This window comes from Boleophthalmus pectinirostris, unplaced genomic scaffold (assembly GCF_026225935.1).
Source record: "Boleophthalmus pectinirostris isolate CB_2022bp ecotype Guang Dong unplaced genomic scaffold, ASM2622593v1 HiC_scaffold_19, whole genome shotgun sequence".
In the NCBI taxonomy this organism is placed as follows: Eukaryota; Metazoa; Chordata; class Actinopteri; order Gobiiformes; family Gobiidae; genus Boleophthalmus; species Boleophthalmus pectinirostris.
In genome coordinates, this window is record NW_026571140.1 from 16,242,741 (window position 1) to 16,269,245 (window position 26,505).

Sequence of the window (26,505 nt, forward strand, 5' to 3'; positions counted from 1 at the left end):
TGTGTAGTGATAGTTCTGTGAAGGGGGGTGACTTTGCGCAGAGAGAAAAGTGAGGGAGGACTTAGAAACAATAAAAAGTAACACAATGATCTATATATGTTATGTTTTAGCAGTTAATATCACAGCTACCCCACCATATCATAATGTATTATCATGCACTTATATTTAGACATTTTATCCATTATGTAAATTAAGTTTATGGTCCATATTCAAATAGAAGCCATTAGATCTACTTGAGTTTTCTATTTACCCATTTAACACCTGTCCCTCCAGCATCCACAGAGCCTGCAATTACCGCCACAAGCTTTTAAGGTTTAACTTTTGACAAACAGCATCGCCTCCTAGTGTGTTGTTTCCACTGACACTAATGCGTTTGAAACCACTGCTTTTGTCTGACAGCCCTAATGCCCTAATAGCATGGATGGAAAAGATACAAGTTGCTTTTAAGTGGACTTCAACTATAACGTTAAAGGGATAGTCAGCTATTGTTTAATTGTGATCCCATTATATTCATTGGCCATAATGTATTCCACATGGCCCATTTGAAGTTGAGCAACATTTGTCTTGCCCTAGGACAGATATATTGTAGAAGCAGCTCTTGGGGTCAAAATACGTCTGCTATGTACTGTCTGCAGTCTAACAAGTGTCTGCAACTTCCCGTGGCTCTCGGGGACAGTACCTCTGAACTGGCAGACCGGGGTGGTGATCCCTCTGTTTAAGAAGGATGACTGGAGGGTGTGTTCTAACTACAGGGGAGTCACACTCCTCAGCCTTCCCGGTAAGATGTATTCCAAGGTACTGGAGATGAGAAGCTGACCGATAGTCAAACCTCAGCTTCAGGAAGGGCACTGTGGTTTTCATCCAACACCCTACACCCTCCATCAGGTGCTCGAGGGTTCATGGGAGTTTGCCCAACCAGTCCACATGTACTTTGTGGATCTGCAGAAGGCATTCGACCATGTCCATCGTGGTGTCATGTGGGTGGTGCTCAGGAAGAATGGGGTCCGGGTCTCTTTGCTAACAGCTGTCCGGTCCCTGTATGACCGGAGCAGGAGCTGTGTTTGCATTGCCGGCAGTAAGGCATACCTGTTTCTGGTGCATGTTGGACTCCGCCAGGACTGCCCTTTGTCACCGATTCTGTTCATTGTATTTATGGACAGAATTTGTAGGGGCAGTCAGGGGTCGGAGGGGGTCCGGGTTGGGGAACACAGGATCTCATCTCTGCTGTTCGCAGATGATGTTGTCCTAATGGCTCCATTGAACCAGCACCTTCAGCATGCACTGGGGCGGTTTGCAGCAGAGTGGGAAGTAGCCAAGATGAAGATCAGCTGGAGTCCCTGCCTCAAGTGGAGGAGTTCAAGTATCTCAGGGTCTTGTTCACGAGTGAAGGGAGGATGGAGAGCAAGATTGAAAGGGGGATTGGTGCAGCATCAGCAGTGATGCGGTCACTATATCAGACCATTGTGATGAAGAGGGAGCTGAGCCGAAAGGCAAAGCTCTTGATTTATCAATCAGTCTACTTTCCTACAATCACCTATGGTCATGAGCTCTGGGTAACAACCAAAAGGATGAGATCGTGGATACAAGTGATCAAATTGAGGTTCCTCTGCAGGGTGGCTGGACGCTCCCTTAGAGATAGGGTGAGGAACTCAGTCACACAGGAGGAGCTTGGAGTAGAGCCGCTGCTCCTCCATGTGAGAGGAGAGGAAGGCTGGGTGTCCCTGCTTAGACTGCTGCCCCTGCAACCTGGCCCCGGATAAGCAGAAGAAAATAGATGGATGGATGTTTTTAAGCCAGTAGCCAGTTTAAATGTGCCATAGGTTTTTGATACTGTACTACACATATTTCAGTAAAATGTTTTGATCAGGAAATCATGAAAGATTTGACAAACTCATTTGTTTTGTTAATGTACATCAAACCCTTTTAAGAAAACATGCATTTAACAGTTTTAATTGCTTCATATCGCAGAAGCAAGTAGTTTGTGAATTCTGTTCACTGACAATGGCAATTAAATGTATTCTGATTCTGATTAATTTGGCCATTAACATTGGCATACTAATTAGTATTTGTAGTAAAGAGAAAACATAAAGAGATATATTTGTGCGTGAATATGGCAGATTGTAATAGTTTTTGATGACATTAAAATGCATAGGAACATCTGGTTGGATATGTGCTGAGGGGTCTATGGTTAGGGTTGTATATGAAAGAAAACAAGATATTTAAATTACAAAGCTTATGCAGTCACAGTCTAAACTCCCTATTGGCGTATTCTCTAGCCCTGTGAACCTCAATATAAGATACATTTCTAAGCCACTGCTCCTGCCTACACGTCCAAATTGGGTATGCGTTTACAATTTCCTGCAGGAGGTAATATTTCTTCTGTCTAGCTCTGGCCCGTGCCTTTAAGCTGGCTCGGGCTCTGAACACGACTCTGCCGAATCAGCACATTTTACCAGTAAAGGAAGCACTCCAACTTTCACTACAAGAGACTACTCTAACCTTGTCCTTTCATTTCCGCAGAATAACTTTCATTTTCCAAAAAGCATGACTATTTACCATGCACTTGTTCCTGTCTGATTGTAGAACACAATACTGGGTCCTGCTGTTTGCCTTCTTCACATGTTCCAATCTGTGTTATAGTATTAGGCGGCTGGGGCTTTCTAAAATTCTCCTTAAAGGTCAACAAAAGGAAAATTCATTGCGGCGCTTTCCTCTCAATTTATTGCCCTGAGAGCACTTGGAGGTATTGTTTTGGAGAGATGCCCAGACAGGGGATGTTTCCTTAAGAGTGCACTCTGATTTGGTAATAGAATTTTATGGCCGCTGTACCTGCTCTGCTGTTCATCTCCCACACCTCCAGTATAGTCACAGGGCACAACAGATAGCCAGTGGGTTTGGAAGAGATTGCATTTACTCATTTGTATTTATCTGAGTGAAAAAAATACGATTTAGATAGAAGTTTTAGTTGTGCACTTACTTACTTCGTTTTTATGACATATAGGGCCTAAACAATATATGGAAGGTCCCTATACTGTTAAAGGCTGGTTATGTAGCCTTGCTCTCACTCATTTTAAAGTATAATCAGCTGAGCCTGGGTTGCCAGTGACACATCCTGAGGATCCCGTAGACTACCCACAGAACAAATGAGTCAGTCTTTAAGGAAATAGGGACAGAATGACAACTAATATGAACTGTATGAGTCAAAGGAATCTATAGTACTTTGGCCATATCATCAGGGCCCAAAATCTCTGCACCCGTATAGATGTCAAGAGGACAAAAGGTGATGGAGAGATGATAGGACCAAAACATCTCTTGGGAAATGCACAACCTTGGCAAGGCAATGGAGTCTGTTGAGGAAGCTGGTTCATGGCCCCGACCCTCAGAAATGAGCAATGGGAATAGGCAAGACAAGGGCTGCCAGTGCCTTAACCTGCATATAAAGGACACATGCAAGTTTTTCTCATTGTCAGTATAATGACGGGCCATGCCTCACTCGCTGAGCCTGCACTAGCACTGATTAGGTGATTAGGTGATGCAGTTACTGGTTTGTGATTGAACTATTGGCTTGAGAACCAAAATATCAAATGACAAAAAAAAAAAAAATAGCATCACATAAAATGTTTTTGCAATTAAGAAAACATCAAATATTAGTTATTAGGGCTGGGTGTCGTTAAGAAGTTGCCGATACGATACATACCTCGATACACAGGCCACCATACAACACATATCTCGATACAGTGTGCTTTTTATTCTATACAATATATTTCAATAAAAATCTTTGTCTTTGTTAAATCACTTCTTGCCACTGCAGACAGTACATAGCAGACTTATTTTGACCCTAAGAGCTGCTTCAAACTTTGCTCAAATTCAACTGGGCCTTATGGAATACATTATGGACAATGAATATAATGGGATCACAATTAAACAAGTTCATAAACACAACATTTGAATCATCAAAACAGTGAAAATGTCAGATGTGCCGCATAAACAAGTTTCCTTCCTCTGAACAAGCAGCAAAACTGTAGTTCTGTAATTAAAAGTAATTTAGTAAAATATACCTAAAAATACTCTTGGCGATATATCGATACAGTCACCCACGATATCAATACTGTATCATCACATTAAACGATACGATATATTGATATTTTGATATTTTTACACACCCCTATTAGTTATTAGTAAAAGTAATATTTGAATATGCTTAACTATTATCTGGGGCATAGATAGGTCATCTTTATAAGAATTTGACATACACTACCCTCCTTTTAAGTGAATATTAATAAGCATCTATACCCCCATATTCCATATTAGTCAGAGCTTAAGAATGCGGGTAAGTTACCTTGCATTTCTACCCACCTCTACCTGCAGCAAATACATCTCTATACCAAGGTTCCTTCATCTATAACAACATCAGTCAGTTGAGGAAGTAGAGCTCAGGGTCGAATAGATGATGTTATATTTCTTGTCACTAACAGTGTCATCACCAGTCCCTTTTCTTCTTCAATAGGAGGTGCCATGGAGCATGTTAGCTGTGATTTCATTTGGCCCATGTTTTGTCTGATGCCCGCGGCACCGATTGACAGCTTATCGAGACAGGGCTGTGTACTGCACATCAAAGCGGGCCCGGCATGATCAGTTTACCAATCATATCAGAGCGTTAGCATGCTGCACTCACAAGCACGCTAACAGCCAAGCTACTGTATCTCATCTCGCCGCCACGTCATGTAGCACTCTATTTACCATCCAAATATTTAACAAAAACATGCTTCAATGAATCGCTTTGTGTCGGATTTCTAAAAGAGCTGGATAGTGCATTAACATGAAGTACCTGTACCAGACTAGAGACGTAGGATTTTTCAAAGCAAGAGTACATTTAAAAGTGCTGGTGTCCAAGTGACAGAAAGGGCTCTATTCAGCATTTTCTGTTTGATCATCAAAGCTTTTTTTACATTCAAACCAATTTTCATGCTGGAATATTTCAGACATGCAGCGATAGAGCCGAGATCTTAACCTGTTGTACTCTAGAAGTGATTGTAGATGAAATAGTCACTTTAGATAATGGTGCAGTGTAGTGAAATATAGCAGTTATAAAAAGACAAAGAATTATAAGTGTTCCGGTACATCTGAGCACTGATTGCTTCTTCTGACCTATAATGATCTAGGTTGGAGTATGTGACAATGTGCAGCTGTAAGATTAGCCTTTAAAACTGATGAGAGAATGGGCCGCACAAGAGAAAACCTACCCAACACAAGCCCTTGAGTCTTGTTGTCTCCATAAATAAATATGTATGATTTTATATAAGCAGTGGTAGAAAAGCTTTCCATCCCGACCATCTGGATTCTGTTTATGGAATCAAGACTAAGTACAAATCTGAGGAGCTGGTTCTACTCCAAAACAACCCAAAACTAGGGTAAGATTTTACCTAAGTCAAGAAGTGGACTAGGGGAGTGTGACGCCTGAGTTCCATATAAGGAAATATAAACCAGGATCATGTAGAGCGGGTTTAATACGAACATTTTTAAATGATTGCAGCAGTTTCAGACAGAGGCGTGACAATTTTTTCAATGTAAAGTCAATTGGAAACAGAGTTGATGGAGCCGAAAGGGCACCCATGTTCACTTCTATGTCCTCAGTTTATGATCAGAGCAATTTCAGGTTATAACTCCTCCATTAGGGCAGGTCTTATCTACCCTAAAAAAATATCCAAATGATTACTGTGATACTTTTCCACTGGATGAATGAGGAATATGTTTTCATAAGCAAATTTTGTTTACAACTGTCATAAAAACGTAACAGCAAGAAATTGTATTGTGCATGTTGTAGTTTATTGTAGTTTTTTAAAGCAGTTTTTCATTATTGACTGGTAGACAGGTCCTCTTATACATATCAGGCTAAATCAACAAATACAGCAATGCATACTACTGCTTAGACACAATTGGGGCAAGAATTATATAAAACAGCGCAACAAGCGTCTTCAAAAGCTGACAAAATTGTTCTTTTTGATTGTTCCAAAATATAAAAGAGCCATTAGATTCTAATTTGGTGATATTATTTTTGTGAATGTGTTACCTCCTGCTGACGAATAAACCATTGCTTTGTTCTCGGCATACAGACACTATTTGAAAGTGCCAAGGATACTTCTAGTAACTGATAAAGCATTGTTTTCTTTGTCTTTGAATAGATGCTTCTGTCTTGTCTGCAGATTATCCTGAAATGTGCCTCACTATTGTCTCTTTGTTTGAAAAATAACTCATTTTCCTTTTCCCCAGACGCTGAAGGATCCGAACTTGTCTGCGAGGAAAGACTTCCAGAGAGAGGCGGAGCTGCTGACCAACCTGCAGCATGACCACATTGTGAAGTTCTATGGAGTGTGTGTGGATGGAGACCCGCTCATCATGGTCTTTGAGTACATGAAGCATGGAGACCTCAACAAGTTCCTCAGGTCAGTGCACCAACAACTCATCTTAGATTTGAATTGTGATGAATTTTGTAAAAATAAGAAAACAAACAAAACAAAAATAAAAATCCAAAGATACCAAAGAATTGTTTTTGTTTTATTTTAATTATTATTTTTTTCTCCTGTTCCAATCAAACATCTTCTACCCTGGATGTGTTTGAGTCTTTTTAATCCATGCAAGTTATTATTGTAGCCACAGCTTCCTTGGAAGTGAGGCTGCCAGTCTGTACCACAAGTCTTTGACCTCCACCAACACAGTAAGGTGTTCTCCGAGCTCTCCCATCCAAGTACTAGCCAGGCCCAATCTTACGTAACTTCTGAAAGCAGATAAGATCAGGCATTGTTAAGGTGGTATGGCCCAAACTGTATTGAGCAAGAATTCTTCTGTTGGGTGTCAGCTGGTCGATATGGAATGAAATGAATATGTCAATGTCATATGTCAAGAGAAAGGCACTGAATCACATTATAATAATTTCTACAAATTGACAGAGTGTTATAAGGTCATATCACAATTTGGTTTTAAATCAACTTATCACCCACCAAGGAGGCCAAAAATGACAAAGGCACCAGCAAAGAGATCTGTCACTTTTTGTGTTCATCCACTTGTTGAGTCTTGGTCCGTGTAAGTCTTCTGACCCAAAGATCATGATGTTTTTTGGTTTTTTTTTCAATTCACTCGTAATGTTCTCAATTAATCTTGTATATTATGAAATGCTACAACTTTGTGATTCCTATTCCTCACTCTATTTCCTTGGGTACTTAACAGTAGCAGCTTTTCTTGCATAATTTCAAACAGAACAGGGAGACCTCAGATGTGCCCACACCAAAGTGACACAACTCTTGTACATCATGTTTGGTAATGACCGTCTTCACTCCTCTTGATGTCGGTACGTACAGGAGCAGTCAGGATTAGTAGACTTTCATGCACGACAATCCCACTGTGACTGTACCAGTGCGTGTGGCCGCCCCAAGTTTTCAAGTTTGGGCAATAGTTGAAAAGATGACACGTTCCGATGGAGTGTGCACGCATAGATTCGAGAGGGCGTGAAGACTTACTGTTGGGAAATCATTCCTGAAATGAAAGGCGATGTCGCGAATGATGAAATTCTTTCATCCAAAGGTGCAAGACGTGGCTGATTTTTGGTCTGCCGGTCCTGTTGGTCACATTTAACAGATGAAAAGTGCAGGGGAATCAATGGGGATGAACAGGGGATGTGACAGGCAGGTTTAACTGTACATGTAGGACAGTGCGAACTTACTCAAGCTGATGTATAGACAAAAGGCTGGGGAGTTGGGAGACTTGTGGAGCACAATTATTACACAGGCACTTACAGCAGAAATGACAGTAAAAGTGAGAGACAGGGAGGAGAGCGAGAACAGCGTGGTGCCAGGCCTGTAATCACACTGACGGAGAGGTGATGGGAGCAGCAGGGAGCAGCTCTGCAGAAATGGCTTCTTCATTGTTACCCAGACATGCTAAGCAGCAAAGAGCTCTGCCCCTCTCCACTTAGTTTGGGTTTGTGTGACTTAATATGAGACCTACTTAGACTGAGATTTACCAACATGCCAGTAGAAGTTAATAGTTTTGAGAAAACAGGTTTTTGTATGAATACGCTTGCAGAATTACGATGACCTGCAACTCAGCAGGTGTCCGAGATGTGATGAAATTATGATTCTTTAAAAGAAAAAACAGGATCAGTGCACTAGTAATGGAGAGGCTGGGGTGGCTGATGTAGAGGATGCTGCAGTGAAGTTTGCTTTTACTTTGTTTTTACTTTGTTGGTATGAAGAAAACAACTGGGTGGGTTAATGTGACGTCTCAACATTTACAAATTTTAACAGGTCTGAATGCGAATATTTAGTATATATATTTAATATTTAGTTTTGCAGCATAAATGAATCAATGAAATATTGATATGATATTGATATTTCTATTTGTGACATAATTCAGTCCCAATTTAATAACAGTTTTAATAAAATTATTTAATTCAAATAAAAATATATTTTTGAATCTGGAAAGGTCCTTCAAATCAGAAAGGAAGAAAGAATACTTAATCCAGATCCATTTGTAGAGTTGTTTGTTACACTTTTGTTAAAACTACCACAACCAAGTGCTGATGTGTTTTGTATTCTCTTCTGACAGAGCACACGGTCCTGATGCTATGATCCTGGTGGACGGTCAGCCTCTGCAGTCCAATGGGGAGCTGAGCCTGTCACAGATGCTCCACATTGCCTCACAGATCGCCTCGGGGATGGTCTACCTGGCATCACAACACTTTGTCCACCGGGACCTGGCCACACGCAACTGCCTGGTGGGCAATGGCCTCTTGGTCAAGATCGGAGACTTTGGCATGTCCCGGGACATCTACAGCAGCGATTACTACAGGGTAAGACCTCACTATGGTTACAGATGTTTTTAAAGATGGATTACAGATAAGGGTGTTTTAGGTGTTTGTTTTTTTTTAAAGGAAAAATTTCAAGTATGATGATTCCTAAAAAGAAATGTATAATTTATATGTGTTTGACTACACTGTGGCAGGTACAAAAGTCTATGCAACCTTTCTGGTGGAGGGACTGTGAGCTGCTTGTCCAATAGAGGTGGTCTTGTTTTGCCTGAAATCTGCTTAAGTATAGTATCCAATGTATACTAATAAATCTCCATGGAGTAGTCACCAGTCCAAGTTACAAGTCGTATCTGTGGAGAACTGAACACACTAACATCATTTTAGCAATAAACTGTAAATGAATACATTGAGAATAGAATTTAATGCCGTTTTGTGGAAGAAGCAAAGCAATAGCATCTCTATGATGACAGGCAGATGGTGAACCCTTCCTGTAAAGTTACTCAGGGCCCCTCAGTACAGGATTACTGGCTCTAGACCACCCATCTACCCATTCCAGAACCTAAAAGAACAATCTCCGTGGAAATTCATTTACATATATAACATTTCTTGGCAATTTTCACTGCTGTGTGTTCCAAGTTCAAACTATATTACTTCATTATATTGTTAGTACTATTACTTTACATATCACATTTATTTCTGGTGTGTGCTATGGCGTGCCAAATGCTACATTGCTGGCGCTGAGAGACGATATGTTAAATGTTTGTTTAGCTCAATTAACACCTGTTCTAGTTTGGCTGTGTTTATGATGCAAAAATAGCCATGAACTAAATAACTAATGCAAAATAATGTAGTACAATCACGCAGCAAAAAGAAAATGAACATTATTTTCATAAGAATTGAGTTTGCATTAGATGAACCTCTGAGTCATCTTGCCCGTGAGCTTAATGACCATCATCCTTGCATTCATAAAATATTTAAATGAAATATTATGTAAAATAGAAAAATTATTTTTTTAGAATTTGCATTCACAATCACATTTATAACAGTGTCCCTTCATCATTTGTTTATGCTCAAACTTGATAAATTCATGCATGTTTCAGTAATACTGTATTGTCCTGCATTCAGCGCTTGAATGTTTAGAAGATTTCTGTTTTATCCTACCCCTTATCTCCGCCCACTTCTCTGTACTGACATGTAATTATAAAAGAGTAGCAAAAAAACAAAAACGGCATGTAATTAAAAGTCTGCAGCTTGTTACGGTGGCATTTTACTAAGAATTAAGGTTATCAATTTTGCAGTTTTGTACAGGAAGTCAGTGGACCTGTTGTTATTATTAAGTTGTTTTAGATAAATATTACAATAAAATGCAATTACAATTACAGTACGCAAAAGGTAAAATAATGATCAAAGTTATAATGTAATACTAAAGACACTCTGCCTGGATCCAAGGTTATTTCTCATCTAACTTATGCATTAAAAGCATCTTAATAATTCACCGTGATAACTTTATAAGCACTTTTCACAACTTTTAGAGACCAGACTAGAACTGAGCCGCCACAGTAATCCCAACCCCAATCCCAACAACTATCATACTAATGGTTAGGTTAGTTTATTTGCTATTTATAGTTACAAAACACATTGGAAAAGCATGTGCAAAAGCTCACAGTGCACCACGAGCCATTAAAAACAACCAGAGTAGACAGTCTGCAGAGCTCTTGAGACGGCGCCTTGCCTTGGCACCATGTTGATAGAGACAGTGCTTCCTGATTATAAAACAATAAATGCTTTATAATTAGATATAGATTGTACACAGTGGATTTCTTTTGACTTCAAGAGTTGCTTATACAGTATATCTGTACTGGAGCAAGACACATATTGTTCAAATGCATGGAAAATTAGGGAACAGTCCAGGGTTTGTGTTTATTGTAGATTTTGTTTTGGATTTATAGCACTGTTGAGTTACTTCCAGACAGTTCCCCATTCACTCCGCTTCTTCCATTTAAAGTGATTAGCAGCCCTGAGCGCTCCAACCCAGGTGTCCAGCGTGGGCCCTGAAAGTTAAGCGTTTTACCAACAAAATAAGTGGATAAAGTGGAGTGATGAGCTGCGCTGAAATGACTTTAGCAGAGCTTGATGCTGTTTAGTCAGTGTGACAGCTGGCCAGGTTTGGACTTTGCTGGGGGCATTGCCAGCAGATAGGAAGCGCTTGTCTATTGGGGGTGTATCATCACATAAAACATCATTTGTAAGGAAATGCTACCCGGCGTCTTGTCTCGGCACACCATCTGCGTCGCTGTACTGTTAATCTGCCTGTATGGACCTATCTGCAAGTTTTCTCTAGTTTAGTTTTGAAGTGATTTAGAGCTAGTATAAATATATAAATGTACTATAAATCTGCTGATACTTTGAAGCTGATGTCATCAACATTCTTGGGGTGTGGTGCTAACTGTAGGCTCTTCTCTGTCTGAAGATCTGTTACTCAAGTTAGACGTCAATTTTAATTTTATTTAACACAATCTGACCATAAAGATCTGATTTACTTGGACCTACAACAAGTAAAGTGCTCTTGAACAAGTCTCTCATATATAAAATTACAGTCACAAGATGGCTAGAATAATTTTTCAGTTACTTACAATTTTTGTTGAAAATCTAACTCCTACACAGGACCATGAATGGTTGTATTGATCACAGGCTCCTGAAAATGTGTTGTTTAAATCCATTTTGTGTTTTTTCTTGAGTTTTCAGTTTTGGTAGTGTTTGCTAACGTGTATCAATTTTGTTGACAACATAAGTCAGACTAGTCCTGCTGATTGAATATACTTGTACTAATGTTTTCTGATTGCTCTGATAGCACTCACATGTTGCACTGTAGTTATTATCTCCAAAAAATATAATGGTATTTTTATTTATGATGTTATTCTGTAACTAATCAGGAATTTTCTAATCTTAAATTTTAGAATTAATTTGTTTACAAACTTTTAAAGAGTCTACAAGTAGCAGTAAAACAGTTAAGGAAAAATATAGAGACAGAACAGGAGCAATAATAGTGATATTATGATAACATTGTCTGAAGAAGTTGGTAGTTGAATTATATTATTTAGGCCATCCCTTTTTATAATCTAGATAATGTGACTGACTTTGTAGCCTACATTTAATACAATAAAATCCTGATAGACCTGTTGGTCTGTATTTGAATAGCAAATGACTTCACAAAGAGACTAAACTTCTCAGTATCAGTGCCTAGCAACAGAGACAGAGACAAAGCCCATTAACATATGTTCTTTCCAACCTTTTGTTTGTCAAAAATCAGCCTCCCTGCTGCATACAGAGCTTATGCTTATTTAACACAATTAAAACAGTGTCGGCACATGGGGAAGTGTGGGAATGACAGAATATTAAACACACTTGTGCACACATGCTCTGGTGGAATGGGCTCGTGCAGGGCTTAACATCAAGGGCATATAAATACTTGGACTCATGCATATTTATGATGGCTTTTTGTGCAGGAGAATAATTGAATGTATAGAATGCTGGCAGATTTATGATCAGAACCAGTAAGCATGGCAGAACGTGTGCGTTTGGCTTATCCGTGTTTGAAGAGCTGTGCGGGCGTGTAGGCTCTCCTCATGTGTCTGTATCTGCATGCTTATCACCCCCTGGTGCATCTCCACTGGTGAGCACATTATAGAGCATTAGCTGCAGGCCTGTGAGGAGGGCATCAGCATTATGAGTACACTCATATTTACATGAAAAAGTGACAAGCAAGGATCAATGATGAGTGTTTAACTGACATGATACAGTGGATATGTGAGGCTCAGCTGGAATCTGGCCAATTACACTTTCATATATAGAGGACAGGCAGAACATTCACATTTGGGCAATAGATCAGATTGTAAAGATATCTTTTGTTAAAATACAGCGTTAAATTACGTAATATATAAGCAAAATGGACCACACCCGTTCATCACTTGGATATTATCTGTGGATGCTGATCACTGAAGAGCTGCAGCAAACTATATAGACTAGTGGAAATGTAGGGAATAACAACCATGGGGACATCATGTTTACTATTTCGTTTATACCCTACACTATGTATTTGATTTATTATTATTGATTTATTTTAATGTTTTTATTACCATTAAACAAAAAGGATATTCAAAGTAAGTTTGTTGGAATTTGTTCAAAATACATCTAACTCAGAAGTCCAGCGCTGTACAGTTGTCATAAGAGATTCATTGTTATTATCTGATGTGATCACCTTCAAGGACAAACTGTTCACTAATGTCAGTTTTCACTTCACCTGTTGTTGGTGAAAGAGTTGTGTCTCATCAGGCTATATTAATGCTCACATTGTGTTGAAGAATGAAGTGTGCTGTAACAAATGGGAGAACAGGAAAGCCATATAGGGAGTATGGGCTTTGGCAGCCGTTGTTTGTGCGCTCTTGGCACCCGGTCTAATGAAGCTCCTCTTCCAGCCCACTTGCTGGGGTGTTGCATGTATCCCACGTGTCAGCTACAGGGGGCTTCACAAGCCTGCCTTTATTTAATAAGACATGAGCTCACCTGAAAACATGATTTATGTCATTTCAGATGGCTCTATTAAAAATGTACTATGTGCTATTTTTGGCCCCGCTTTCCATAATACCATCATCATAATGGGGCTTATAGGAAATGTGGATATGATGTATGGGCTTTTTACTGCTGTCATGCATGACTTATTTTACATAAAAGCACTTCTGAGGATTCAGAATAGAACAAGGGAGCACAAGATTGGGACTATTATTAGATATTTGAAAAAAGACTTTCCAGACTCTGGACAAACACAAATACATTCTCTGTGTTTCCTTAGAAAACACTGCTTGAGCAGTACAAAGTAATATTTAAACAGACCTTTGATTTATTTTGGTTTAGGTATTTGCAGGAACTATATAATCAGAATACCTTAACTATTTTCATTTTAAGTACATAAAAATAACTTTTGCCAGGAAATACCTAGTATGAGCTCAGTTGAGTCCCGATGCAGACTTGGTTTGGTTCTTTTCTAGTCCTGGTTTAGTCCCATTGTGCTTCTAGTTTAATTTAAGTTAATATGTGATGGGTATGTAAGTGTGAACAAACCATATTGGGAGCTTTCTTTAAATACTATTATGCTATAGCTTGGAGCTTAGCAGTTTAGTTTGAATGGATAATGCAGAGTCTTAATTGTGCAAGAGAAGTATTAAATCTTTAGACCAGTAAAATACATCTTAACAGCAGATGGCATGCGTGTATAGTAACCAAAGCTCTTGTATTTGATATTACTGCCTACACATTTGGCATCTTACATGTTCCACAATGGGCCAATAGAGAAAATAAAGGGCATTTTATTATAGCGGACCCTGCACAGCTCACTTAATTGCCTCTGTAGAATAGTCACAGCTGGTTTGGCACAAAACGCTCTTTATCAAATGGTTGACTTGATACTTCCTGCCTTGAACTGTTATAATGTTATCACTGTTGCTTGTCAACCTGAATTAAAACGATTTGCGATGGGAAAATGAATGTGGTCTTTTAAGTTGTTTTAAATGGTGTGGTTTATTTACTTTAGATCATTTGATCTGTTTCAGGGGAGTATTTCAGTATGCCTATTTCTGCCTGAATTGCACTTATTGGTCCACTGCAACTTGATATTGACTGTAATTTGGAACTAGTCAGATAAATACATACACAATTGAATTAACGGACTGTTTACAATAACATGCAAACACTCATAAATCGAGGAGGGATTTAGAAAACACACTTTTTCAATCCTTTACGAAGATGTGATTCTGGTCATTGGTTTATCTCTCTGTTTTCAGATGATCTGGTGGATTAGCCATTCAGAGACATGCATTGTCCATCCTTACTGGAAAAAATGAAGGAAAAAGCATCATGAGGAACTGAAAAACATTGCAGATTTCTGTAGAATTAATGAGCAAAACACTAAACTGTTCATCTGAACTGAGATAAATTTGGTTGTATTTCTAATGATCAATGAAGTTCTTTGTTTCACATGTCACTGAAAAAAACTTCTAATTGCACAATCACTTTTGACCAGTCTTGAGGTGAGACAAAGGGCATTGGGACCAGACTGATATCAATCTGTATTAAAAAAAAAAATAATAATACAGAGAGAGATCATTCTGGATTTGCCAGGCAAGTTTTTTAAGGCAATTTTGAGAGTCAAAACTTCTGTAATTAAATAAATACAAGCTAGATAAGACAGTGTAATGTCATACTGTGGGCCATTTCAGGCAAAACAGACCTCCATCAGGGCAAGTAGAAAAGTTAGAGAGTGCACTTTTTACAAGCACGAACAGCACCATTTTCATAGCAGTTTTCCTTTTTCAAAACCCAGTTTAATATTCTGAATTCAAGTTATTTCAGCTCTTGCAGCTACTCATTTTTGCAGTGTGCTTGTGTTTACTCATGTGGATGTTTTGAGCTAGAAGCACTCATCTGGCACAGCGGGGCGTTAGCTTCTGTCCCCATGATATTCCTAGTGGGAGCCTGGCAGGAGAGCCGTGTCCCTGCCACGGTGCTCTGGCCTCCCAGGGTGGGCTGGAATGACTGTGTGGAAAACAGGAGGGTGGGGGTTAGCTACGGAGAGGAGAGAGGGTCTGGTCCGCAGGGCAATGAGGTGAACCGGATACTGACCAAAACACTCTCTGACACATGAAGGGAATCGCCTGGCAGCTCCACACACACCTCCGGTCGGCCAAGGTCAAAAATCCGGAGTAACTGCACCGTGAACGGAATGCCTGACCCAAAATTGTCAAACATGGAAAAACCAGGCCAAGTACAGTACACAGTATCATAACAAAATCAATAAATCACAGTAAAAAATGCATGAGTCGCACATGTGGAGTGAACTTTTATTGAACCACCCTGGCTGTGGGTATATGTGTGCGTTGAACAGAAAGCAATAATTTATCAAGTCTAGAGGTGTGGGTGTATAACGGCGAAGTGTGCCGACTTGACTTATTCGCCCAAATCCTGGTTCTTTCAATGAGACTGGTTGCAGTAGTTGAATAATACATTGAATATTTTGCTGATTCCGGACACACAAACACACATGCACACACACAAACGCACACATAAAAGACCGACTGCTTAGAGCCGTTCAGTGGACTCTGGGAGGTGGTTTTTGAAAAGCCACACGCCTCTGTTTGTGGAGATAGCATCAATGGTAGCAGCGCAGTGGAATATTGACAGAGTGCAGAGATAAGCAGGACCTAACAGCATTGGACACTTTGCCTGTGTTGAGTGATTCTAAATGGCCCAGGCTCAGTCCTCCCAGTGCTGACTAGTCACCCTTATGCTCGCTGTCCTCCAGAGGCCTGAAGACTGAAGACTGGGTAACAGCAGGCAGGGACAACATCATAAAAGACATGAATATTGTCCTAAATCACGGCCATCTGTCAAACCTCCTGCTCATCCGCACACAACAGAATGGCTTAGACTGTACTTTATGAACAAATCTGACTTTACAGATTTGTGTTGACAATCTACACTTTTGGCTTTAAAAGTGGCATTTAAGGTCTTGTGCTTTACTGACTTTATTGAGCTTTTAATCTATAATGTGTCATGTATTGTATCTCCATAAGAAACTGGAGTTATTTTTGTTTTCTTTATTTTTGTTTTGTTTCATTCGCAGATACAATATTTTATACAGTATGTAACACATTTCAATCTCCTTGTGTCTGTCCAGAGCGCAAAACATTGGCTTCCTTTGTGTATACGTTGTTATAATATTGTAAGCGTTATCAAGTTCATATTCACTTTATTCTGTTCCACCCACTTTTACTCCCTAAGTGGGAATTCTGTTCATTATGTAAAGTAGGTTAATTTGTATGGAAGGTTCAAGTCAATAATGCATCCTTTCTCTAAGGGTTCCCAAGCATGGATAGCCCTAAAGCGTGGTACGTTTGTCCAATGTGAGCGCAATCGAATCATGCCCAAGCACGGCACGGTTGGGACTTTGGCCCGGTTGGAGGGGTGGGCCAAAGCATGACATGGTTGCTCATGTGTGCGCACACACACTTTACTTATACGATAAAACGAGTGAATAAACTCTGCTCCAAAACACATGGCACATTTGCACTTAACTTCAATAAGGACTGTGGACAGTGAAAGAAGTTTTGCAGCCTCTTGTCTCTAACTGTCCCCACTACTCCGTGCTGTTATTATATCCATAAACTCACGGAGGAGCGCGTGCATAAGAGGACACATATCTGTCTCACTATTTAATAGATATTTCTGCTGCTGCTGGACTTCTTTCTCTGCTAAAGCGATAGCACTACTGCGCAACATGTAAACAAACAGCGCCGTGCGATGATGTCATCGGACTGCGGCTCAGTGTGCTCAGCTGTGCAGGTGTGAGTGCGGGCCATAGAATCCTACGCAATCATGCTTGAGCATGGCATGGATCTAAAGTCCTAGTTTGAGTGCGCCCTTAGTCACTATTTGTTGTTGAGATTGACACCCCTATGGAAAATCACACAACTAGGAAACAGGCCACACAACGGTGGCAATTTCCTGAATAAGGTGAATACCTTTAACAAACTCACAGTCACTATCTCCAATATGCAGTAGAGCCTTGTTCCAGGTAGTTTGTTTTAGCGAACTATTTGGAACATGGTAGTTTTGATCCAAACTACTTCACTTTTCATGTCCACACAACTTTCACCCAAATTAAGTAATATGTTATAGAGATGTATAGGACCTTTCTCTACCTAAATTGCTGAGTTTCAGATGACATCACAGCATTTTATGGGCCAATCATATTTAATACAGATGGGGATCAGCTGAAATAAATGTTGTTAAAATGCAGCTTTTTGTTTTATTGTAAGTTAATGGGTCTAGTCATTAAAAGAAATCATTAGATTTACCTTTTGGATACTGCATGGCAAAGTACAATGTTATTAAGAGAGAAAACAGTCTCTGGCCCTCCATCTGGGAGAATGGCATCATCATATCCTGGAATCTGAAATCCAATAAAAAGATGTCCTGAGTTTATGTATTGAGGAAATGAATAGTTGTTTGGCAGGTTGAAGGGTCCTTTATCTCCTCCTGCTGTTGGCTAACAAGCTACCTTGGATCTGCACAGTTGGACAACAAAAGAGAAACTAGTTTCTGTTTCCATTTTTTCTGTATAAAGTTAATCTTAAACAATAGCTCCACAGACAAAAATAACATAAAAAAGCAAAGAAACACATTTTGGCAGGTGTGCTGCCCATATTTTTGCCTCAGTGCTGCAGGAAATACAGGCTAAGGTACCTAAAGTAGTTTATAAGCTTGTGCAATACATAATATAGACCTTTAAAAATTGTCACTGGCCTTGTGAACCTACTTACAACTGCTCCTATAAAGAAAAGCTCTGGGTTGAGTATGTGCCATGTATTTTAGTTACTAGCTGACAAAAATGTGTTCCAACATGCATACACACAGCCCGGTTTTTACAATGTAGACATATTTCCCTGCTGAATATCTGTTTCCTTGGAGTCCAGCAGAGGCACCCTTTTCATATGACCAAACTCCATCTGTGATCTGATACAGCTTTCTTGTCCAGCCGTGTCTTTTGAACACCACAATGACACCGCCAATGCATACTGCCTGAATAGTGAATAACATTTTTGGAGACAAAATCCATTTTTTTGTGCTGGAGCCTATTAAGGGCTGCCTAATGTAATGAGTGTGTTCCAAGGACTGACTGTTCTTCACATCGCTGCCAGGAAGCGCCGTACCTGCATCGCGCATTGCTTTGAAGAAAAATGGTCCCTGGGTTTCCACTGTTTCAAGGATCAAACAGCAGCGTCTTCTCTTGCATTATTTATCAAGCGCCCCCTCCTTCTCCCTCCCCGTCCCTCCCTGCTCACAAAAATGTACACAGCTAATGAGTACACCGCCATATTTATTACTACTGAATGATGAAGTAAATTGTTCTTTCAGCTCCTCTCCTTGGATCCTTTTTAACGCCATCTCTGCCGCACATGAGCAGTAATAAATGGCCAAGTGGGCAGGGCTGACCTCAAAAAGTTGGAGTTTAGGTGGCCCGGGATGCACCCAACCAAATGTGTGTGTCTCAGTGTAACATTCACTAACAATACGTTTAGGCTGCTGTCCAAGGAAGCATTATGGATGAGGGTTTCTTGTGCTGCGTTAGTCAAGTCAGGAGCTATCCGTTCTGGCAGAGTGGATCTGAGTCACTTTCCGAGCACAAAGTCTTGCATCATTGAGTCGATCGGGCGAGTTATTTAGCCAGGCGATGTAAATGAGCTCTGCCACTGTTTATCTCATTTGAATAAACTACATCTTTAGAAACAGCTAATTCAAGACATTGTCAGCATTCGAGTTTAAATGTGCACTTTGAAATGATATCGTCTGAAAAGTTCAAATTTGGAAATTAAAGTGGTAAAATGAAGCGTAATTTAAACCAGTATGACTGTTATTCCTGTCTCCGTCAGAGAATCATTGCCTGCTACTAGGGATGGCAAGACCAAGGTTAATAAGTAAATAAGTAATAATCATGATTATTTTAGAAGCAAAAACAAGTAAATTCAATTTATACAGTTTTGTATTCATATTTACACAAAAGCAAACCTTACCTGCTTTCTTCTATAGCTGGTTGTCACATAAATTCATGGAATTAAACTTTCTGAATGATAACAGTGGTCATCTGTGTAAATGGAAGAACATTAAGAATTCCACAGTTGTTTTGTTAGGGAGTTAATCAGTATTAAATCATTAAATTATTAAAGGTCCTATATCATGCAAAATTTACTTTTGACTTTTAAGCCATGTTAGAATTAAATGCTGTTACCTCATTAAAACATACCCAGAGTGGTGTTTTGTTTCATCCACATATGTTTGAGTAATCCTTTATTTGTCTGTTTACATGTCCAAAACTCAAAACACAACACACAACCTTGTGATGTCATGCAGTGGTAATTTTCATGTTTACAGCTACCTGTTACCTTTAGTTAAGCAGAGATTGGCAATTCCAAGGTTGAAATTATCCAACTGATTCTAGTGAAGGTGTATGGTGCTTAAAAACAGAGCACTTCCTCTTTCACCACATGACATCACAAGGTGTGACAAGTGTTTTTTGTTTTTTTTTTCATTTGAGAGACAAACTCAGTCTAAATGTGCAGGATTTGTATATTAAATATGTTATATGAAACAAAACACAACTCCAGGTATGTTTGTGATGAGGAAACAACATTATATCAGCAATTAGTGTAATATGGACTAAAATTATCTCAGTAAAATAACAAAAATGTGATATTTTGTCATCCCTACCTGCTATCTTTAATTCTCAACCATTAACCCCTGCAGCCACTATTCCCTTCTAACTACCACTGGACTGTATATTTATATAATGGTAGTTACTATTTTACACATGAGTATAAATTACCACAATCATCAGCTAACCTTTATTGTTGTTCATCTTTCATTGCATTAACCAGACATACTGAAACATGAATGTAGACTAAACAAAATGTAGACTTGGCTAATCTGGTGCTGGCTTGTGTGTGGGTGTGTGGCGTTGTTTTGAAGAGCCCTATCCTCTTGGGCCTCCCAGCAGCGTGCAGCAGCTGGACTAGATACCACTTTATCTGCACTTGGCAGCGGCACAGCAGGTAGAGCCCTAATGGACATCACAGGCTCCAAAAGTGAACTTGTTTGCTGCTGTTTGAGGCGGCGAGCAGAGATAGCGTCGCGGTTAGCTCGGCTCAGCGCGGAGTGTGTGTTTTCCGATGCCTATCTGGGCCCCTTTAAGACGTCTGGGGGCCTCCCGAGGCTCCCTGCGGGGCCGCCCGGAGAAGAACCCAACCGGGCCTGTAATCTACCCCCCCGCCGCCCCGCACCGCCGCCGCTGCGCTCTCCTCTGCCTTAATCCAATCACTCCCCTGCCATGGTGGGACAGGCACAGCGCTAATCCAGTTTACACAGCAACACACAAAAAAGCGCCCCAGCCTCATCCCTCAGTCCCCGCCGCGCAGTGCCATCCTCTCCGTGTGACATTGAGTGAGAACGATGAGGGTAATTACAGGGGCAATTATTTTATTTTTATTATGTGCTCAAACCTTCTATTTTTTTTTCTTTTTTCCCCCATGTTCCGAGATAATTGCAATGGCCTTGTCACCAAAACCCAAGGTGATGTTGGGGAGTCATTAGGGGAACAGCAAGCCAGTTTGTTACCCGTGCGCCCATTCCCAGTCATTAGCATGCGTGCAGTGGGCAGTGCGGGGCTCAGATAAGTCATTTAGCCTAACACGAACTTAATTAATTTTGTTTAATCTTTGCCGAGCTCCACAGGGGGACACATTGTATACCAGCCCTTAACCTACTCCGTCGCACCGCATTGCCCACCTACCGTACTCTGGCCCCTAAGAGGAGGTTTTACACGCTGCACGGCTCACTCCAGCATCCATATTGGAGTAATGTTGTGTACAATAGCACGTCGTTTCACATCGAATGAGACCAGGTGGTGGATAAGCACTCTTCATTTGGCCCGCGTGTTTGGCAGGACCAGGCCTGGTAAAAATCTCACGTGTAGTTAACTCCTTATCAGGAAACCATCCCCGTTGTATCTTTATGTTAATTACTACATTATGTGCCCTAAGAATCCAACATCTCCCACTGCAGGGGTGAACACAAAAACATGCAGGATGTGGAGCCAGGAAGTAAGCAGGAGGCAGAAAACAAGGAGCTAAAGAAAAGGAGTGTTTTGGTGTTTGAAATGCAGCTAATACTCCAGGTGGCCTCGGGCTGGTATAGACTTGTGACTATAGGGGAAAAATGACACACTGTTTACCTCTACATGAAAACTGTAAAGTGTTGTGCAGAATGGTTAACCTTAGGGAGGTTAGAAAACTTCTGATAGTTTGGGATAGCCAGGTAAATGAATGCAAATGTATGGGTGTAATGTTCGACAAAAATACAATATGTTACAGTGCTCAATTTCCTTAAAGGGCCCATACCTACTTTTTTCCCCAGGTGTTTGAGCATATTCTGTCTCACCCCTGTACAGATATATTGTATAAGCAGCTCTGGTAGGTCAAAATATGCTGTGTACTGTCTGAATCTGTTTATAGAGTGTTTTATTGTTTGGCCGTTAGCATGCTAGTTGTTGTTAGCCTTACAGCAGGGATCTCCAACCTGTAGCTTTGGAGCCAACAATAACTCAAAGGATTTCAGAGTTATATGTATTGCGCTTAATAACTTGAATTGGATTTATTTGATTGTAAATGTATAATTTTGATGCCTAACTTGTACAGTAATAAATGGTTTATGTTTAATAGGCATCTAACTGTACCCCGCCGAAAGCTTGCCATAGCTCTTCTACAATTTCTTGCAACCGCTAAAATAAGTAGCTCTTTGGCATTTTTGTTTCATAAAAGTAGCTCATCTGAGGAAAAAGGTTGGAGACCCCTGCCTTACACTGACTGTAAAACTCTACTCTGGCCTCTGAAAGTGCATAGACCTTTTTCACAACAGCCAGAAGTGCCCCGCTGTAGGTTTGCAGGACTTCCAGTTAATGGTTTTCTATGGTGAAATATCTGTAGAAATGTCTTGCGTATTTTCCACCAGCTTCATAAATCTGCCTACCCCATCACCAAATCTTCATCCAACAAGGTCGACAAAGAACATATTCTGTCCATGAAGAATTTATCCACAACTATCGAGGTAAGAAGCACAAAAATGTAAAGGCTAACAACGACTAGCATTAGTGAACTACTCCTCAGCAAAACTAGTGTTATGGCCATCAATAAAACATAAGTAATAAGTAATTTGTTAATAAGTAACTTGTTAAATCAGACTGATTCTAGAATTAAAAAAATAATAATAATTTCATGATGTAGCTATTAGCACAGATAGATAGATTTGTGCAGTTCGGATGCAATAGATGTTCACAGATTTGCATTTAAACTGCACAAACCTCTCTGTCTATGCTAATATCTACAACATGAAATACATTTTTAGTCAATTTGAAGTAAAAAAATCAATAATCAGTCTGAGTTAACAAGTTATTTATGTTTTATTCATGACCATAGCATTAGTTTTGTTAAGGAGTAGTTCACTAATGCTAGTCGTTGTTAGCCTTTACATTTTTGTCCTTCTTACCTTGATAGTTGTAAGACATTTCTACAGATATTTTGCCAGAGAAAAGCATTAACCAGAAGTGGCGTTTATCATACATCGTGACTTGTTGTGAAAAAGATCTATTGTGGTGAATAATTAAGATGCACAGAAAGTACAGGGTAACTCTTGTAACTATGGGCTACTGCAATCCATATGAAATGAACTAGTTCTGTTTTTCACATACAGCACCTTTACCCGTACTTTTTTTTTTATTTGCTGAACTGTTTTAAAATGTTTTTCTAGTTTAAACATGTATTTTTCAATTTAAAGTTGCACTGTGTAACTTTTGGTGGAGAGGCCGTGACCAGCTTCATTCCATGGAGGTGTTGCCTGGAATCTTCCACAGTATGGCATTACACTTATTTATCTCTATGGAGACAGCAGGTGATGCCATAGGGCAGAGTTACATGTCAGATCTGTGGAGAGAGGAGCCCACTCACAGTAAGAATGTAAGTTTTTTGATCAATACTCATAGTCATTGAGTAAATGCAAAGTGGATACATTTAATGCCATACCCGGACATTCCAGACAAAGCAATATTTCCATGGAGACAGATGGCAGACTCTCCAGGAAAAGTTAAGCATTGTGCCTTTAAAGTATTTTATCAGATTTTAATGGTTTAATAGTTTGTAAGTGCACTGTCCTTATTCATTCACTCGCAATGTTACAGAAGACTCACTTACTTTGAATTTTCTGTTTCTAGAGGGTTTCACCTTCACCTTACCTCATACTTTATGGACGTGCGTTGTCCCAATTTATGTGTGGCTTGTCAATTTTATTGGCAGCTGAGCTATTTTTGACATCAACCTGTCCAGAGACTGCAGGTAGAAGTGACATAGCTATAACCTGGCATGGCAACATAAAGAAGTACAAAAATAAATAAATTACACAGACCCCCAAGACCGAATTCTAGCCTTGTTAATGCTCCAGTCATCTGTAGCAAAACAGCAAACAGTTGTCAGTATTTTAATGTACTGGACTGGATTTAGGATATTTATTCTTTATAAAAGGTCAAAACATGGGCAAAAAGAAATAATGAATGTATGGTGCCTTGATCTAGGATTTCTTAAAGTTTATGTTGGGCCTAGCAGTTACAGCCCCAAAGGTCAGTAAAAGAACAAATTAGTTTCACTGGATTCTTTGCTAATGTCAGAAGAAAGGATTTTTCAGCTCAGTGGATAGAGTCTTACCCCCTAAATCCAATTAAACATCACTACTCATCCCAACTTTCACCATTGCGAGATAGGGCCGTAGGGCTGAGGTCTGAGCTGTCCTGGCAAATTTACACCCAACGCTCTTTAATCATTGTTGTTTTTAGCTGTTAACTGAGCCCACGAAATGTTATAATATTTTCTCAAATGCCAAAAATGAATATATTTGGTTCTCATAATCACCAGTCCAGTCCATCACAGATTCATTTCTGACACAACTAAAACAGGCAAGGCATTTCTTACTTTTCATATTCCTGCTGATCCTCATGCAGATTAGTTGCCTGAAGATTAAACGAAAGGGCACATATTATTCTATTTTCTGATATTATAATGTTGTCTCCTCATCAAAAACATACCTGGAGTTGTGTTTTGTTTCATTCACACACATTTAACACTAGGGATGTAACAATAACCTAAATATCATGATATCGTATTGTCAAAATTCTCACAATAATATCGTTACCTGTCATGATATATTGAATCACAAGTTTCTTTGCTTAAATACATGGTTCTATAGAAACAACAGCTTATAAACATAGGGAACTACATATCCCATGATTCATTTCAGTGCAGACAATATGAAGAAATAATGTTTATAAAGGATTATTCAAACATGTGTAAATGAAAAACGAAACAAAACACAACTCCAGATATGTTTCTGATGAGGTAACAACATTATAACATGGCTTAAAGCTCACAAGAAATAATTTAGTGTAATATAGAACTTTTAAGCATTCCTACATATCAGAGATGGACATGTAAACATTTAAAATCATATCATTTAATGTACTAGCTGGAGGCTGTTGATGAAGTTGCGTTCAAGAAGCAGAGGATTTTTTGGCACCCACATATTTTTCCTTTGAACATGCAGAAGATTTATCTGCTGTGCCAGACTGATGCATAGTGATTGTGACTTTCCAAAAGATATGTGTAACGGGCGCTCAACAAAACTGCAGCTAATTAGCACGACTCGAGTAGATTTTTCAGCATGCCAAACAGCACTCTGGGTTGAAGACGCACAGATGTTGAGGATGGTAAATGGAGTTGGGAGAAGGGCTTATTATGATTAAATGGATCTGATTGTTTTGTAACCCAAAGGTGTGGAGTGGGGAAGCAGTGGGACGCAAACGCAGCTACGAGAGGAGAGCTATGCTAATGAACATTTGCTGCTGAATGGCACACGTGTGGTGGCAAATAAATCATAGTATTATGGATAAATACGGAGGATTGAAAGGATTGACACGTACGTATTTGTTGTAGAAATGACATGCCAGAAAAAGCACACTGCTACAGTCATGCAACATCAGTATGAATAACTTGCTGAATAAATACTGTTAAAACCACCGTTCACTGGCTACCTATCAATTTTAGAATCCATTTTAAAATTCTTGTTTTTTAAAAGATTGCATGGACACCCTCAACTTACTGAGCTCCTATAGCCCTACATGCCCAGTCCAGCTCTGGGGTCCATGGCCCAGCTGCTCCTCTTTGTCCCTCGCTGCAGACTGAGCACTAGAGAGAGAGCCTTCTCCATGGCAGCTCACAAATTTTGGAATAGTGGGTCTGTGGGTTAGTGAAGAGACAACCCCACTCACAGCAAAATACATGTTATCTAAGCATTTTAAGCAATAAAAATTGTAGTTTGATTGATTATTTTAAGCTATAACATCCTCTTAGAGTCGCCTCCACCGGAAAAGTAAGTGCACCTTTGAGCAATCCGTTGGGTTCTTTCTAAAAGGTTAAATCAAACACCTGGATTTGATACAGTGATCACATATAGTGGGCTCATACCTGTGTCATTCACTTGTTTCACACGAGCTGTGAATGTTAATCATAATTGTGATTATATCCTTGCAAATGGAATGAGTAATAGGTGATTGTTTAATTGATTAATCCCCACAGCCGCAGAAGGTTTAAGCCATAGGGACTCCCTTTCATTTCTCTGGGCTTTGAAGATCATAAAGAACCTACGCTTCATGCCAACCTTCTCCTGAACCCGTGTTTACATGCTAATAACGAAACGGCTAACGCCGCCTGATAAGAATACCATTTAAATATTCAAAGCCCTGCATGTGCTATTTACATTACCTGCTCTCAGACATCTCCTTTATGAAAGACGACCCACATGTAAATATGCACATGCACACCGCTTTGCCCATGCCATGGCTCAAAGTGATTTATTAAAACATTCTATTGTAAGCCTTGATCCAGTGCTTAATGCCAGTACTAGTGAGGAGAAAGAGATGTGAAATCTATGGCACTGCACATGATTATACGGGCAGCCCAAGTCTCCTCCATAAGTCAGCGGTTTCTGTTTGTATCAAC

The 26,505-nt window shown here is 39.7% G+C and overlaps 1 protein-coding gene across 2 annotated transcripts in view; it reads left to right on the top strand.

Moving 5' to 3' along the window:
- The window catches only part of ntrk3b (neurotrophic tyrosine kinase, receptor, type 3b), a 279,414-nt gene that overhangs the window by 246,791 nt on the left and 6,118 nt on the right, over positions 1-26,505 (top strand). For both annotated transcript variants that reach the window (XM_055154591.1, XM_055154590.1), the window contains exons 14-15: positions 6,271-6,443; positions 8,602-8,845. In XM_055154591.1, the coding sequence (XP_055010566.1) occupies positions 6,271-6,443; positions 8,602-8,845 (417 nt within the window). The remainder of the gene's footprint in view (positions 1-6,270; positions 6,444-8,601; positions 8,846-26,505) is intronic.